We start from the raw sequence: 17,636 nt of genomic DNA, 5'->3' as shown, positions 1-17,636 counted from the left end.
CATTTTCTTTTTTTTTTTGCATTTATTTCTTGTGAGGGCTTGAACGTTAACAAAAATTTTTACATTATGCAAATTGATTTTCATGAACTTTTTTGATTTGCTATATTCTTGAATTATTTTCATGCATAAAATTAAATTTTGTGTTGAATTTTGTTTTCCACAAACTTGGTAATTGAGACTTTTTCAATGTTGGGCATGGCAGCTTATCTTCCTGCTTAATTAGGCTTATTAATTGAACCAATATAAACTTGATTAGTTCTTTGATTTGTCTTGTAATTGACACCAACTAGAAAATTAATTTATCCATTTTGCTTTGCTAATTATGGACTAGAGATTTCTTGTATCTTGAATATTGTATTTAACTTCAAGAAATGCAGTTTTTTTTTTTTTCAAAAAAATTTTAAAGAAGGGAGATTACCACATTTTAAAGATATTATAAATCGACAATCTATAAAAAAATTTACGAATCATTTTTTTAAAATTTTTTTTTAAATTTATAAATCATCTACCAATAAAAAATCATAAATATTTAAATTTAAATGCTTTACATTTAAATATTAAATCGATAAGTATTTTTATTTCACCAATGGTATGCACATTTACCAATGTAATTATATAATTTGATTTAATAAAATAATTATTATCAACCAAAAAAAAAGCTTTATATTTGTCATCATTATCATTGAATATTTAATTTATACGAGTGATTTTTATATATTTGAGAAATCGTATTAAAAAATTAAATATAAAATAAAAAAATAATATTACATGTAAAATAGTATAAACTTTATATAAAGATAAAAATACTATATCTCTCGTACATAGAGTTGGTAAGGCTAGTACGCATGGGTAATAGAAATTTGTCAATTTGTTTCTTATCTCATGTTGTGAACGTGAATTACCTTGTGATAATTGAAGAATTCCCACTGAGTGGGCAAGCTTTTCCTTTTTCTTTTCATTTGTTGACTCACAACATTTGATCAGTAATAATTAAATGCTGAGCCCCCACCATCAGAAGATAATAAATTATATGAGAAAAAGTTACAAGCTACTACCAAATTTTCACCTTCTTTCGCCCTTTGGCCTTTGCCCTTGTGAATGAATGACATAAAGAAGGAAGAAAATGGACCCCTATCTTCCTTTTCTAGCAATCCTCATCTCCATGTTTAAATATGTCATCTCATTGATCATAATTCTAAGTTACCAGCAGACATGTTTTCTTTTTTCTTTAATGATAAATTTAGAGATAATTATAAGTCATATATTTAAAATGAGTTTAACCGACAATCATCGATAAATTTTGAATTTAATATATTTTTATAGATAAATTTTATATAATGTAAAATTAAAAATATATTATTTTAATAAAGTTAAAGAATTAGAGATAAATAAAAATTAAAAAAATATTTTATTTATTTTATTTTTTAGATATATTAAAGTTAATGGCTAAAAAATATGTAAAAATTTTTTAATTTTATATTATTAAATTAATCCTTTTTCTATGTATAAATTTTTTTTTGTCAAAAAATTGAAAATTACAAATGGTTTAACAAATTAACACTTCTCTTTCAATATATTAAAAATGAATTTTCTGTCCATTCAAACAAAACAACTCATTTCCAATTTAGAAGAAAATCAAAGGAAAAAAAAAAATCTCAAAATCGCTTCATGTTGGGTCACCGTATTACCAAACCCACAAAAACAATGTTCAATGCTGCGAAGAACTTGTTTTCCAATACAGGAAATCTAATCAACCAACCGACCAAATATTTTGCTTGCCATATTGAAGTTCCTCTTGAAAACTTTTTCTTTTGTTGCTTTCACAAATAATATATTAATACTCGTAAATTATTCGGGTTCGATTCGAAAAAAATTTGAATTCAGTTCGATTATTATCGAGTCGAGTTTTAGTTCGAATAGCTCGACTTATCGATCGAATCGAATTTAAGTATTTTTATATCCGACTCGAGTAACTCGCGAGCTTAATCGAGCTGTTATATTTAAATATATTTTTATTATTTTAATTAATAAAATATTTCGAGTCCGAATTCAAGTTCGAGTATGAATAATTAAACTCTTGTCGAGTATATGAATCGAGTTTATTTTTACATATTAATCGAGCTTAATCGAGCGAGCTCGAGTAACTCGAATTCGATCACGAATCGAGTTCGAAGTTAAAAAATAAAACTCGATCGAACTCGAGCCGAGTATCGAACCCGAATTGTGAGTCGAGCTCGAACTTAAATTTTTCACTATTTAGCTCGACTCGACTCGATTACACCCCTACTTTCAATGTTGGAAAACCCTGAGATTTGGAAAGAAATCTCCCCTTTCAAAATGGATTCTTGTGAGGGAAAATGACAATTTCCAAACAATGTTTTCATGTGATCCCATGAATTACCAACATGGGTTTAGAATTTTTTATGTTACTCTAACAATAATTCATGTATTTATTTTCTCTATAATTAATTTACTAATTACTAATTACTTAATTTTGGGTTAAAATTAACAACATTATTCAGTAGTTTAATTAGGTTTTCTTTTAGGGTTGTGATTGAAAATGTGCTCATTGTTACTTATTAATTATCATGACCATTCTCTTAACTGTTTCTCACCAAACCAAAGAAAAATATAATTCCCTGTCCTACTAAATGAAGTGGTATAGTCTAAAAAGTAATGGAATCACTAAATAGTATAAATCCTACTATAAGTAAAACATTGTCCCTAGCCAAAAGTTAATAGATTTAAGAACTTGGTTTTAATTTTTTTAGAAATACCAAAAAAAAAAAAATCTTTTGGTACATTATTAACCAATTCTTTAATTATTTCTAACCGTCTTGGCATCTAATTTTTTTATATATAAAAAAATCATAATTGGAGAATATAAAATTAAAATTTATTAAATATTATTTGTTAAAAATAATTACATAAATTAACTAAATTAAATTTTAAATTATAAATTGTATCTTTTAAATATGATATCATATATTAATAATTAATAATTAAAAATCGTTGCATCAAATAATTTTTATTATTGTCATTGTTATAGAAATCTAATAATAATTTAGATTGAGGGTAATGCAGGTATCACCAAAAAATAAATGAACATGATAATGACATCTTCAAATATGAATTATTAAATATATTTATTAAAATCTTAATTTTGTCTATGAATTTTATAAAAGTACCATGCTACTATAGTTTGATAAAATTTTCCCTGATTTAATTTTCAAAACTAAAGTCTGAAATGACTTCTATTAAATAGGAAACAACTTCACATGTGCCAAAAATTTTGGGGTCCAATCAAATTTCTATGTATTTTTATATTTCATAATCAAATTTATAAGAGTTTATATATCAATGTGCTAATTATATTTTAATTTATTATGTCTGATTTATTTATAAAATATTATTTTTTATTTTATTAATCATATTTAATTTTTGATAATATCAAATGCAAAAATTTAAATTTAAATAAATGATAAATCCATTAAACTTATTTATAAAATTTTACTAACCATATATTAAATTAGTGACATTTACGGCGTTGATGAGTCAGGTTTCCACGTGGCACGAGCCATAACGTTGATGGCATCTTAATGTTCGACCGGATTATGGAGGGGACGATGATATTGACACGTGTTATGGCCTTTCAAACACGTGGCATGTTTTAGGCGCGTCAAGAGAAAATGCCGTGGGTAAGCCTATCTAGTCCAATTAATGAAATTGTGAATCATAATCAACGACTAAAGTGAAATTACGGCCCACTTTAAAATTTGGCAAACCCCATTCATAATGTGATAGGGAGAGGCCGTTTTGTCATTCACGTGGCCTGGAAGGCCACGCGTCATGCCGTAAACGATGTCGTCTTAGCTTGGAAATATTCGCTAGCTTAGAGAATTTTTTTTTTTTTTGCCCAAACGAAGCTGTCGTGATCAGTTTGCACCGTTTTTTTCACAAAGGTTGAAACTATTTTGGAAATTTTTAATAATTCACTAACATGCTCCTATCGTTTGGTAGTGTAGTCAAGTAAATGCGTTACAATTAAAATTTCGGAAATTAAATTAAATTTAAGATTTAATTAAATTAAATTATATAATTATTTTTAAATCTCAATATTCAATAAATTATATAATATTTAATAAATTTAAAATTTAAAATTTAAAATTTAATATTTATATTTATTTTAATTTACCATTTTCTTTAAAAAATAAAAAAATAAATTTTAAGCATAGAAATTCAATCTCTTACTATTAATCCAATGAACTTGTTTCCTTATTTATCTTGCATTTGGAAAATATCAAAGAATGATGTTATTATTATTATTATTATTATTATTATTGCAATTAATTTTTGAGTAAATGTATATATTAGTATTTTAAAAAATAAAATATATAATTTATATTATAAAATTTTAAATAATAATGTATCATTTTAATTTAAATTATAATATTATTAATTTAATTCATTTATATGGTATATAATCAATATAATTTTATTATACATATATTTTTTATTAAATAAAAATGTTAAATGTTTTATAAAAATTTTCATGTGAATATCATGTGATAAAAAATTATTAATTCATTTAAAAAAAATTTATGATTTAAGTAAAAAATATATATATTTTTAACTTATATTAAAAATATTAATAATATATATAATAAACATATAATTTGATAATATTAATTAAACATTACATATATATATAAATTAAAACAATTAACATAAGTAAATTTTAAATTAATATAATATATAATTTAAATTTTCAATATATAAATTATACATCATTTGAAAATTTAAATATAAATTATACATTTATTTTTTAAAAATTCAAATATTAAAAATATTATTATTATTATTATTATTATCAACTCCCCCACCATCCGTCAATTCAGACTTGTCGTGTTGGAAGGAACAAATCTTTGGGAGATTTGCACTTTTTTAACAAATGGTGGGTCAGCTTTGATCTCCCGATAACACTTTGATTAGCAACTTTGTGGTATATTTGTGCGTATCTAATTAAGTAAATTCTCTTTATCTTTTTCCAGCACTTGGTTGCTAATAAACAGGATTATATATATACTTCCATTACCAACATTCCAAACTCCATTCTGCATTTGATCAAACTCTCTAAACATGTTGGAAATTACAAGTATATATTCTAAATAAGTGAATGTCGTGTTTAGGGAAAATAATAAGACAGTGACCCCAAAAAAAAACACATCCAATATCTGCCAAAAATCCCCACGATTGATGGAACACATAAGACTTTTGAGACTGCCAGCAATTTTGGATCAAAATTATACTGCCATGTGCCTGCCATGTGCTACTGTCAATGTCCGCACGAGCAATTGGTTGAGGCGTTGCCCCACTTTCATAATTCACTTGTTGATGCTAACATGAATGCAAATTGCTAAGTCTTTCGGAATCAATGGCAAAGGCCATCAAATGGATAAGTCTGTGTTTGCTGTGTGATAATTCAATCGAATGAGAGTTAAGTGTCATGTTGTAAGAATATTTTTAAAATTTTATGAAAGTTAAACGTTACATAGTAAGAATTATTTTTATAATTTCAATATTTAATGTAATTATGTGATTTATATATATTTTGTGTTAGATTTACCTAATATTTGATATAATTAGATGCATCTGTATATTTTATGTTGGATTTAACGAAAACATCAAATTTTAATGAGATAAATTTGTAACACTCCAATTTTAAATGAAAAGTTATGAAAATTTATTATAATATATAAATTGAGATTTAAACTCAAATTTATGATACGTATTTTGTAAAATAAAACTATAAATATTTTGGATAAAAACAAATAATATCTTGCAAGTTATATGTGAATCTTCACATTTTTATGATTTTTAATGATGTATGGAAACATATGAAAAAGAGCATAAAGGTGATTCATTTGAGGATTGGCAGCGAGGTTATGGCCGAAGCACTGTAGACCATCCAACGGAAAGCCGGGGGCATTGGCCATACAAGACCCATTGAACTATCATTGCAATGACTAAAGAGAAGGTAGCGGTGCTGCTGCTGATGAAGAGGGTGAAGATTCTTGAGTTTGGCAGATGAAAGAAAAGGCTAATATTGGTTTAGCCACATCGATTGTTTTGTCTGAGGAGCAGCTTGTTGAAGCTCCTAATCCTATCGTTCGTTTCTGATAAGTCTTGGAATTATATTTGGGCCAACAAACTTGAGCACAAACATGATAAGTTTCGATGATATTGTTGCAGTCATTACTTGTCAAATCTGATGCTTCTGAGCCGAACTCAATGCCGCTTGACCATCGAAACCGTAATTTTTACTGGTTTTTCAACCCCTGATTTCACTTTAATTTCAATTGACATGTCAAGCATTCCACATGTACCGGTGCTATCAATTCAACCCAACGAGAATTCACAGTTGATTTATTATAACGCGTGGCAATCTCATTGATGTGTTCGTAATCTAAGCATTTTGCAATGGTTAATTCGTTCAACCCATGTTGCATAGAATTATGACAAAGGTGTAGACGCACCTGTTTGCATCCATGACATAATCTTTTTTCTGGGATGGCTGAAGACCATTTGGATTGTAACGATTACCAATGGAACACGAGTTTGACTGAAAATAAAAGAACCACTTTTGTTCTGGCCATTTTGACTCCGTTAAAATAGGAGAATTAACATTTTAGGAATTAAAAAACCTACATCAATGGAGCAAAGGAAACATCCGCCCATCAAAATGCTCCATCCATTTTCATGCAATTGAATCCTAGTCCCATCGAATCTTTGTGGTAGACTGCACCAGAGTGAGAGGCTCCAAGGCAGAAACATACTCCATGCCCAAGTTAGTTCCCAAGCTACTTGATGGTGATGTAGCGGTTTGTCCCATGTCTAGCCCAGTAGCTCTTGAGATCCAGTGGCATTGAAAGATCTTGGCCTTCAGCAGCCAGCCGACTAAGCAACTTTGTGAAGACACTACCACTCATCTTCCGGCCACCTACTCTAGCATGGCGCTTGTTTGGCATCTGAGGCAATGGGTATGATGACATGGTTGTGGTGCAACAAGACGACTGCCACCCACCGTTTCCCCACTTGTAGCACTGTCGGGGAACTCCTGTACAGGAGCAAACTGGCACAGGCATTGTGGTTCCATCGAAGTTTACCATGTTCAACCCAATATCCTGACAATTCCACTCAGATTTACACTTCTTTACCTTAGTACCAGCTTGCCTATTCAAATCCTCAGCCACTTTCTTCGTCTTTCGTGGTGACTTTGATGAAATGCCTTTATTCTCCTTTGTCTGCTTTACAGGATGAGACTTGCCTTCTTCAGAAGCAATGGTAGATACTGGGAGGGCATCAGTAATGTGCATTTCACCATTGTGAGTTTCACCCACATCAGTTGAATGGTATGTGGGGTGCATGCGTTTTCCTCCACGCTGAATACCACTACCAATAGGGAAGTTCATGGCATTTTCCCTATACTTTAGCACAGCCAAAGCATTATCTCTCTCCCTTAAAGCACTATCCCGCTCAGCAAGTGCCTTATCCCGCTGCTGGAGGGCCTCATCTCGTGCAGCCAGGGCTTCCTTCTTTTCAGAAACGGCAATGTTCCGTTCTCGAATTGCAGCATCCCGCTCAGCAAGTATGGACATGATTTTCTTATTCATGACCAAGGCGTTATTTTGTTCCTTCATGTGATGTTGTGGCATCATGCTCCACTGCATGTATCATTTGCATCCTACTTAGATGAATCATCACAATTCACAAGTATCGAACAATAAAATAAAGACTAAAGCAACATGGTCCAGTGGGGAAGTGTTTGCTTTCTTCTTACCGGAGGGTGTGCCCCCTTGTAGTAATCCAGCTTATATCTCCCATTTTCTTGTTGCCCAGCACCATCCATCTTAATATCAACTCTGACTGAATTGAGTTAAAAACTTTTCACAAGCCAATCCTCTCCTTGAACTTTAATGCAAACACAAAAGTAAATGAGTTTCAGGCATGTAGCACATGCTATCTGTTTAAACAAGGAAAAACCCAAAGTTCAATTTCAAGTGCTTTACAAAGAAACTAGCAATGAAGTAAACAGAATTCCCCTCTAAATCTTAGTAAGTAAAAGACTAGATCACAAAAAAATTGCAACCACATTGCTTTAGAAAATTGAGAGTAAAACAAACAATCCACTCTTCCATTTTGAAAGCATGTAATTATAAGAAGAAAAGTTAAACAGCTGCAACAAATAGACAGAAAATAACAAAAATCACAAAGAAAATATAAGTTTTTTAACTGTTAAAGAGAAGCTAAACATGTCACAATCACCCGACAACAAAAAAAGAAAAAGAAATCATAGATTTCATCTTTTTGTCATGGGTTAATGTCATGAATGAACCCTAAACTATAGTTAAGTGTTCAATGTGATACCTGATCTTTAAAAATCTCTAATGTGCTATCTAAACTACGAATCTTTTAACTAACATGGTACTTCAAGGATTGTTTGTCTGCCACATATCATCATTTGAAGCTAGCCAAGTTAGGGGTGAGTACCACTTTAGTAAACAAATTTATAGTTAAGACACCACGTTGAATATTTCATTATAGTTTAGAGATCATTCATGATATTAACCCTTTTGTCATATCTATCTTATCACCAATATCCAGTGAAATCAGGTATCTCCCTGACAAGAGGACAAGCTTATCATTGAACTCAGAATAGATTTTCTGATCAATAACTATATGCAATATATCAAAGTCAATACCAAGCAATTTTAGATAATATTAAAAATATCTGTAGTTAAATTAGCACCGCTTCTCCAAATACTTTGAAAAAAAGGCAAAAACCCACAGCGAGAGTAGGTGCTCAGGCAGAAGTTTAAATTGTAAAAAGCATCAGTCTTCAATAAAAAGAGCAACTCCTTACAAGTATAATTGATAATCAGTGGAAAGGGCATGCATATTCGGAAAAGACTGCTTAAACTTATAAATCGAAAACACAACAACAATAATCTTTCCAGAATAGTAATTTGTGAAAAGATCATGATTAAACACTCAAGCCCAGGAGACTCTCATTAAAACATATTTAGAGTTACAAATAATATTAAACATGTAAAGAAAAAGTCATAGAACAACAGAATCTTCATCATGAAACAATGAATGCATGCAGGGCAGCCAAAGAACCCACAACAAGGCTGCAAAAAATGGCAAGCCTGAAGCTACATGAATGCGGTCAGGCAATGTTCAACTACTTACTAACACTTATGTCAGTCAGTTCACAAATAAGGGAAGCATCAAAAAATCCCATGAGCTTCATGAAAGTTGCGATTGCAAAAACAGGCAACGGGTCAAGGATAGGGGAGTGCAAACCCTGACACCAACAATACGAAAATGAACCCAAGTTTACATTTTTCAATTGCTAATCGTTTCAAGTTTCAGAGGTATCTCTGTTAGCACAAATCTGAATTCCAAAATAATAAAATAAAAACACAGGCACACAACCCGAAAATCTTTTAAAAATCCCAAACAATTCTTGTGGAATAATTCCATTCGCGTCCAAGAACATTGCAAATTCCTATTTCGAACTCAGGTTTAACACAGGCACCTGAGTTCGAATTTGCAGTAAAGTCAGGGTTTTTTTTGCCACAATCAAAGTTTTTTTTTTTTTAATAATAATAGAGAAAAAAAAAGGAACTAAACATAGTCCTAATAAAAATGCTCGATATACAGAGAAATTGGGAGATCTTGAACAAAAAAATAAAACTTACTCTTTTTTTTTCTTTTAAATGGAGAAATGATTCGAAGATGCCTGAAATTTCGTTCTCAAAAAGGAAAAAAACAAGAGAGGGGTTCGATAGCTATTAGCCAGAGACAACATTAAATGACTGTGTGAAGGGTTTGAAAATGGAAATAATTATTTGGCTTTCGGCTGAAACGACGGCGTTCTAGCTTTCTCTTGTCTCAGGAGTAGGGACTAAACGCATGCGTTTTGGCCGTGTGGGCTAAAAAATTTTTAATGTCCAAATTAACAAATTATTATTCCTAAATTAAATTATTGTATTTAACTTGAATAATATATAATGTTCATACATTATATAATTCCATGGTTATTGTGAAGCTCCTCTGCTTCTCTTACCTTACCATTAGCTGACATGTTGAATCTTCTTGGGGGCTCACTTGGGGCACATGCTGAACAAGTTGATGAGTGCGTAATTCCTACTGGTGGTTGGTTTGAAATTGTTTCATCACCACACTTTGGCTGAGATTGTAACATCTCTCTTTCTCCATCTATCCCTCCTACAAGGTTTTGACTGCTTCTAACTAATGATGAAGGTCATGTATGTTGGATTGGTGGTTGCTAGTGGAGGAGGAGATCTGCCTGTCTGGTGGTGGCAGGTGGCAAATCTGAGGTTTGCAGCAGCTGAAACACATAAATGGTATCTTTGCAAATTTGAAAATTACACAAGAAATCGATTTGCCATTATCCCATTCATCTTTGAATGTTTACAAGTACTAATTATTGTAGACAAATGGATTTTTCATTCTTATTCTTCATGAAACACAAGGAAAGTTCCCACAAACAGAATATCTGCCATGCTCTAAGCGTACAGATCTATGCCCCAAAACCTGGCAGGTTGATTGGTCCGATATTTCCTGTCAACAGTTTTAATTAGGTCCATGTCTTCTTTGGCTAGCTCAAAGTCGAAAACTTGGAAATTCTCCTGCAATCTCTCAAATTTGGATGTCTTTGGGATGACAACCACGTTCCGCTGGATTCCCCACCGGAGAACAATCTGAGCCACAGTTTTCTTGTACTTCTCAGCTAGCCCCTGAGACCAAAGTGCATACATTAAAAATAAAATTAATGGAAGTGTCTAGTAGTGATGACAACTGAAAATTAATCTACATGAGGAAGAATTGCATACTTTAAGGATTGGATCATCCAAACATGACACTGTACCAAACCATTCTGTATTAGCTGTAGCACCTCCTAAGGGAGTATGGGCTGTAACACAGATTCCATGTTTCTGACAAAATTTGACAAGACAATCCCGTTGGAAGTAGGGATGGGTCTCAATCTGATTCACAGCAGGCTTCACTTTGGAGTAAGCTAGGCAATCTCTTGTTAAAAAGATGTCATAGTTGCTGCAAGCAATTTTTCTATCAGATGTAATTCCAAATTTAAAAGATTTAGGGAGGATACTCAATAGTCAAGACAAAGTTGGCACCTGATCCCAATGCTCCGAACTAAACCCTTGGAAACCAGATCTTCCATAGCATGCCAGGTAGTCTCCAATGATATAGATGTGTCTATGTCCAGGACTCCATCCTCATCCACAGGACTGCCAGTTTCACCGATTCCTGCAGACATATAGAACACAGCCAAAATTGGAGTGTGAGTAGCTTCCTAGTTGCTTCAAACTAGTCGCATTTTAGGCATCCCACCATCCATGGCATGGTAGTTTGCATTATTATCCAAATAGTGGAATGGACTAATAGAGCCAACAGATTCTTTAAAAGGAATTCATCATCCCCTAATTCAAACTAGTTCTCCAGAAATATTAACCGGTGGATGCATTCAGTGACACAGTTTATACCACCAAGTAACTGAAGTGTAGTAGATGGTAATCCAAGCATAACATATGATGCTTTTGTATCAAGTTCATCTTCTTAATCCTCAAGGTTAAAGAAGTTAAACCTGAAATTTTATGGTGAAGAAAGTACCCAATGCAAGTAAAACATATACTAAACAATAAGAAGGCAGTCAGGAATTACCAGTGTGCTTTATGGCAACAGGGAAGTGAATTAGATACAAATCCAGATAATCCAACTGAAGCTTCTTAAGACTGTCTTTACAGGCCTCAAGAACATGGCCATGATCAGTATTCCAAAGCTGCAATCAAACTGGGTGAGATACAAACTACATGGTACTAAAGTATAAGAAAAAAAAAAGTCAAAATTTCCATTGGACTAGCCTTAGTGGTAATAAAGAGGTCCTCTCTCTTAACAAGCCCAATTCTGAATGCTTCTGATAGTGCCTCCCCAACTTCTGCTTCATTCCCGTAGTCAGCTGCAAAACAGCATAGAATTATCACAAAGACATATATGCCATCAACAATACATGAAAAAACCATCAACGAATGTTTGTCCTGTAGCAAAGACTAAATTTTCACATATCCAACCGTCTTCCAATTTCCCCTAAATAAATCTGTGTAACTAAAGTACTGTGGACACCATACTTTTCATAAAGTTTAAATTTTGTATAATAGTATCATAAAACCTCAAGCAAGCACTTCAATCAAGAATGAATTCCCAATTCCTAGTCTAACTCAAACAGAGAAACGGCTTAGCACAAAACCATTTTATTTCCCATAAATATTATTAACAGTTATCATTCCATAATTATTGTGACCAATTTTTGTTCCAACACTTGAACTAAATAACTCCAGTCAAGAATAATATCCACAGTTCAACTAAAATAGAAAGAATAAAAAAAAAAAACGCAAGATGGATTCGGATATATATATATATATAAAGAAAGAAAAACCCAGAGTACCAGCACAATCAAAATGGCGATAACCAATCTTGATGGAGTTGATGATGAGATCTCTAATGTCTTTTCCTTCCATACGCCAAACACCCAGACCAACTATTGGCATCTTGAATCCATCGTTCAGTGTTATTGCCATTTTCTCTTTGCTATGTACCAAAAAAAAAAGAAAAAAGAAAGACAGTTTCCCACTCAACTCTGCTACTTTGTTGATTTGCAGACTAGCTATGGACTTCGGATTGAAACAATGAAAGTGCAAGGAGATTTTTCTTTTTACTCTTTTTGATGGGCCGCCTACTCCTGGCCGTTCTATTTGTGCTTTTTCTGATTGTTTTGATCCGATGACGAAAATCCTAGCCACACAAATTACAGTGGATTTCCTGAGATGATCAGAGCCGTCTGATTTGGGAATCTATATAAGACGGTTGCTGGCCCACAAAATTTAATTTATTTAGTTTAATAGAAATAAATATGTTATTAATTTTTTATTTTAAAAAAAAAATTCGAAATAAATATATTACTCATTCTATCGTAAAAGATAAGATTTGTCATATTCGATAATTTAAGATAAATGATTACAAGTAGTATATTCGAGATAATTTTATAAATAATTATCGATAAAATTCGAATCTAAAATCTTTTTATTAAAAAAAACGATTCAATCAATTAAATTAATTATTTATTAATTATGTTATTAACATTATTATTTATTTCATAGTATTAATGGAGGCTTTACTCCACAAATAAAATACAGGAGTTAATGATGATGTATTTAAGTTCCTGGATTAAAATTTCTTAAAAAAAAAAAAAGTTCCATGATTAATTATTTCAAAAGTTGGGTTTTTTTTTAGACTATGAATTAGGTTAAATATCATTATTTCATTATTTTTTCATTAAATTTGTTACGAAAAACCATCAATAACGATATACAATTGAATTTAAAAATTTTATGATCAAAAATCATAATATAAGAATTTGTATATATATTATATACGTTAATTATGACAAATAGCAAATTTGAGCATAATTATTTCAAATTTAAATTTTTTTATTTTTTATTTTTAAAATATTTTTTTGATTAAAATTATTTCATATTCTTTTTTATTAATTTGAGTTCTTTTCAAGTAACGATCTTTTTTTAGTTCAAATATTTTTTATTAATTTGTTTTAAATTCGGATCAAATTCAAATTTAAATTATAACAAAATTGGTAATTGAATTTTATATTTTTTAATATTAAATTTAAGTTATCATGAATTTTGAATTGATCAAATTTTATCTTTTTAATTTTCTATTTCTTCATATTTGAATCTTTATTTTTATCAACTCAAATTCAAGCAAATTGTAATTTGAATTTTTTTTTTTTTTTTACAGATTTTCGGATTCAAATTCATTATGCTACCTCTGTTATATACACTTTGTCAAATTTCATTTTATAATAATTACGGCATCTTAAAACTAATATAATTAGAACTACACTATTTTCCTTTTTAAGGTAATGGCCTACAATATTTTAAATTTAATTAAGTAGGTCCAAATCAATAAAAATAATTAAGCATCCCATCATGTAGATCTAGATATAGACTATAATATACAGCATTGATTTACAAAAATCAAAATGCATGTGTTAATTCTAATTTCAATTTCAATTAACACGTGCGGTTATTTATTTTTTTTAAAGAAGGACAAACATTCGTACAATAAAAGAGAAAGACAACATAATTAAAATCTATATATTTTTAAAAAATAATATTTATATATTTTATTTTATTATATTTAAAAAAATAAAATTATAAAAAAAATTAATCATATTCTTAGTATAAGATAATTTAATCTTTTCAAAATTAAGATAATTAATTTTAATCCATGAAATTAAATTTAATTGTCTTATTATACTCTTAAAAATTATATTAATAATTTAAATTATATAAAATTTAAAAAATAATTTTGATTAATAAATAAATTATTTTATTTTAATTCTTACACACATTAATAATAAGATTAAATGATATTATTTAATCAAATATTATTTATAATTTTATTTTATTATAATTTTATGTACCAAATATGACTTATATCCTTGTTTTCCTTTTGACACCTATTTTAAATATTTTTTTTGGAATTCCTAAACTACAAATATATGGATTCATATGCTTTAAATTTGCATTTTTTTTTTTTTTTTTTGTACATTTTCAATTCCATATTGAGTATCAGTTAAAACAAAAGTGTTGAACCCAGAAAAATTTTTGGATATTAGGAATCTACAAATAAAAATACGAAAGAGGCCCAATGGGCTAAATTGGGCCACAGAACCCATTATCTGCACACAAAAAAAAAAAAAAAAACAGATTGACCATGCCCGTTTTGGACTACAAAGATTTGGTGGCTGATTTTCTTCCGCTCCTCCTTTCTTGCACCGCGGCAACAAAAACCCAGCGACAAAGAGATCAAAAACTATCGAGACAAAACAGTTGTCGATTCGTTTTTCCTCAGATCTAAACGACGTCGCTTCTAAGATCCACTAAATCCATATGTCTTCTACTTTCAGCGGAGATGAAACGGCACCGTTCTTCGGCTTCCTCGGCGCCGCTGCTGCTCTCGTCTTCTCCTGTAACGAATCCATAATTTTTTTTTTAGTTTTAACATTAGATCTCTCTTAATTAGTTTATATTAGATCTGTTTTAATTTTTTTTTTATTTTCTGATACAAAATTCTTGGATCACTAATAATAATAGCTTTTATCATATTTAGCGAACCGATTGAAAAAAAAAATCATGAAATTTTAATTTTTATTGTAAATTTTGTATAAATTTAGTAGTATTTCATATGGATCTTTGAATTTGGGATATGAATAAGATTGAAATAAGTTATTACCTTTATTCAGCTCAGTAAATATTATAGCTTAAAAGTTTTGTTTTTATTAGAATTAAATGACGGAATTAGACGTGGATCTGATAAGAATTTTGCATTCAAATCAAACTCGGAATGGTTTAAAATTGAAATATCTATATTTATATAAAATTTGGGAATATAGGTATGGGAGCTGCATATGGGACAGCAAAGAGCGGTGTGGGTGTGGCGTCGATGGGTGTGATGAGGCCTGAGTTGGTGATGAAATCTATTGTTCCAGTTGTTATGGCTGGTGTTTTGGGTATTTATGGATTGATTATTGCTGTTATTATTAGCACTGGGATCAATCCTAAGGCCAAATCGTATTACCTTTTCGATGGTTATGCCCATCTTTCATCCGGTCTTGCTTGTGGCCTTGCTGGGCTTTCTGCTGGAATGGCAATCGGAATTGTCGGTGATGCTGGTGTCAGGTGTAGTGCTTTTATCCCCATGTTGTTGATTAACTTAATTTAACATCAAATGTTGTTGGTGTGAAGATTTTGATTTATGCTTTTCATGGTTGCTTTATTCCCTCTCCATATATGGTTTGAGTTGGTTTTTAAAATCTATGTTGTCTGCATCTCTAGACAGCGCTCTTAGCCTCTTAAATGATGCAGTCACGGGTTTTAGGAATTAAGGTATTTTAGTATTGTTTTAGGTAAATAATGGTGTCAGGAAATTTCCTCGACTTTGAAATCTAATCAAAGCTATAGTTTGTGAGACTGAGTGTCTTAATCATAAGAAAATTACTGATAATAGCAATTCATTTACTTAGTTTGATATGCCCTTCAGATTTCTCCATCTGTCGTATATCTTGTTTATCTACTGCTATCGTGGGAAAATTTTTTAATGTTTCTTCATGAAATCAAACATGTTCTCTCAATTAATTTGGGTCAATTAATGTTTGAGTGATTTTGTTTTGCAGAGCTAATGCACAGCAGCCAAAACTTTTTGTTGGAATGATCCTTATCCTTATATTTGCTGAAGCTTTGGCTCTTTATGGCCTTATCGTCGGCATCATCTTGTCTTCTCGAGCTGGCCAATCCAGAGCAGAATAAGATGCTCGCAAAGCTGTTTAGTATTCTTTTATAGCTCATCCGTATAACTGTACGGGAAATAGTAACGATTATGCTCAGGTTAATCATGATTGGACAGCGAATTCGCATTAATATGGATGAAAGCAAGTACTTGAGCAGTCATTCGGTGGTTGCTCTTTCCTCTTTGTAGAAGTGGAATTGCGTTTCCCTTAATAATTATATCTTGATGCATTTCATGTTTGATTTTTGTTTGTCAATGTATCTCGCAGAAGTTGAAACTACGAATGAAGTTTAATGTTGGAGACAATGCATTTAGGATCCAAATTTTTCTGACATTATTTCCTTGTGAGCTTATATAGATGGTCGCTTCCTGTTAGCTTTGGTTGAAACTGTTTTTCTTCTAGATGGTTGCAATATTGAAACAGGTGACATTGATCCTCGATCGACTAATACTCTTAAATTAATTGAGTTCGATTTAATAAAACTCAAATTGAATTCAAATTTAATTAATTTGATTTATTAATTGAATCGAATTTAAGTATTTTATATTCAACATGAATAGTTTATAAATTTAATTAAAATTTTATATTTTAATATTTTAATTAATAAAATATTTTAAATTTGAATTCGAATTTAAACATAAATAATTAAATTTTTATCAAATATAAAAATTAAATTTATTTTTACATATTAATCAAATTAATTTAAATAATTTTATTTTTATTTTAAGTAAAATTTAAATAAAAAATAAAATTTGATCAAATTTAAATTAAATTTTAAATTAAACTTTAATTTAATATTACACTGATTCGAACACGATTAATTATATATTTACTCGTAACCAAACCTCATTTAGAACAATACCATTTTTACTATTTGAAAACTTGACCACTTCTCCCCGACACGTCCACGATTTTGTGCCAGTAATATGAAATGTGTCCTTGTCGGGCTAGAGCTAGCCTACACCCCAACCAAAAAAAAAAAAAAAAGAAAGAAGTTGAGTTATAAGAGATAACACTGAGAGTCTATTTGGGTCAAATATACAAATATATTTGTTCCAAAAAAAAAAAAGGTTAAAGTTGCCTTTGAGATTAGGTAGAGCCAAAACACTGTTTGATGTTCGTGGAAACCCTTAAAATATAATCCACAAAGGGATAAGAAGAT

The 17,636-nt window shown here is 30.4% G+C and overlaps 3 protein-coding genes across 6 annotated transcripts; 1 reads left to right on the top strand and 2 right to left on the bottom strand.

Moving 5' to 3' along the window:
* Positions 1-6,599: 6,599 nt before the first annotated feature.
* LOC111297337 (protein BASIC PENTACYSTEINE4-like) lies at positions 6,600-10,227 on the bottom strand. Of its 4 annotated transcripts, none has more exons than XM_089745572.1 (3): positions 10,133-10,227; positions 7,841-8,023; positions 6,600-7,724 (listed from the first exon to the last, which is right to left on the bottom strand). In XM_089745572.1, the coding sequence occupies exons 2-3, from the start codon at positions 7,907-7,909 to the stop codon at positions 6,861-6,863; spliced, it is 933 nt and encodes a 310-aa protein (XP_089601698.1). In that variant the 5' UTR covers positions 7,910-8,023; positions 10,133-10,227; the 3' UTR covers positions 6,600-6,860. The 4 variants fall into 4 exon arrangements, with proteins under 4 accessions (XP_089601698.1, XP_022747791.2, XP_022747801.2 ...); XM_022892056.2 differs by lacking the exon at positions 10,133-10,227 and adding an exon at positions 9,765-9,883; XM_022892066.2 differs by lacking the exon at positions 10,133-10,227 and adding an exon at positions 9,765-9,867 and having other exon boundaries at positions 7,841-7,971.
* A 227-nt stretch (positions 10,228-10,454) lies between these two features.
* On the bottom strand, positions 10,455-12,804 carry LOC111297349 (NADP-dependent D-sorbitol-6-phosphate dehydrogenase-like). The gene is made up of 6 exons (XM_022892079.2): positions 12,554-12,804; positions 11,973-12,067; positions 11,773-11,890; positions 11,226-11,358; positions 10,923-11,142; positions 10,455-10,826 (listed from the first exon to the last, which is right to left on the bottom strand). Exons 1-6 carry the CDS (start codon positions 12,684-12,686, stop codon positions 10,596-10,598), a joined length of 930 nt encoding a protein of 309 aa, XP_022747814.2. The 5' UTR covers positions 12,687-12,804; the 3' UTR covers positions 10,455-10,595.
* Positions 12,805-14,892: 2,088 nt separating this feature from the next.
* LOC111297328 (V-type proton ATPase 16 kDa proteolipid subunit) lies at positions 14,893-16,861 on the top strand. Its single transcript, XM_022892047.2, has 3 exons — positions 14,893-15,156; positions 15,581-15,866; positions 16,361-16,861. The coding sequence occupies exons 1-3, from the start codon at positions 15,078-15,080 to the stop codon at positions 16,491-16,493; spliced, it is 498 nt and encodes a 165-aa protein (XP_022747782.1). The 5' UTR covers positions 14,893-15,077; the 3' UTR covers positions 16,494-16,861.
* The last annotated feature ends 775 nt before the right edge of the window (positions 16,862-17,636 follow it).

Source organism: Durio zibethinus, chromosome 16 (assembly GCF_047325235.1).
Source record: "Durio zibethinus cultivar Kanyao isolate XHJ-2024 chromosome 16, ASM4732523v1, whole genome shotgun sequence".
Classification (NCBI taxonomy): Eukaryota; Viridiplantae; Streptophyta; class Magnoliopsida; order Malvales; family Malvaceae; genus Durio; species Durio zibethinus.
This window is presented reverse-complemented; position numbering and strand designations above follow the sequence as displayed.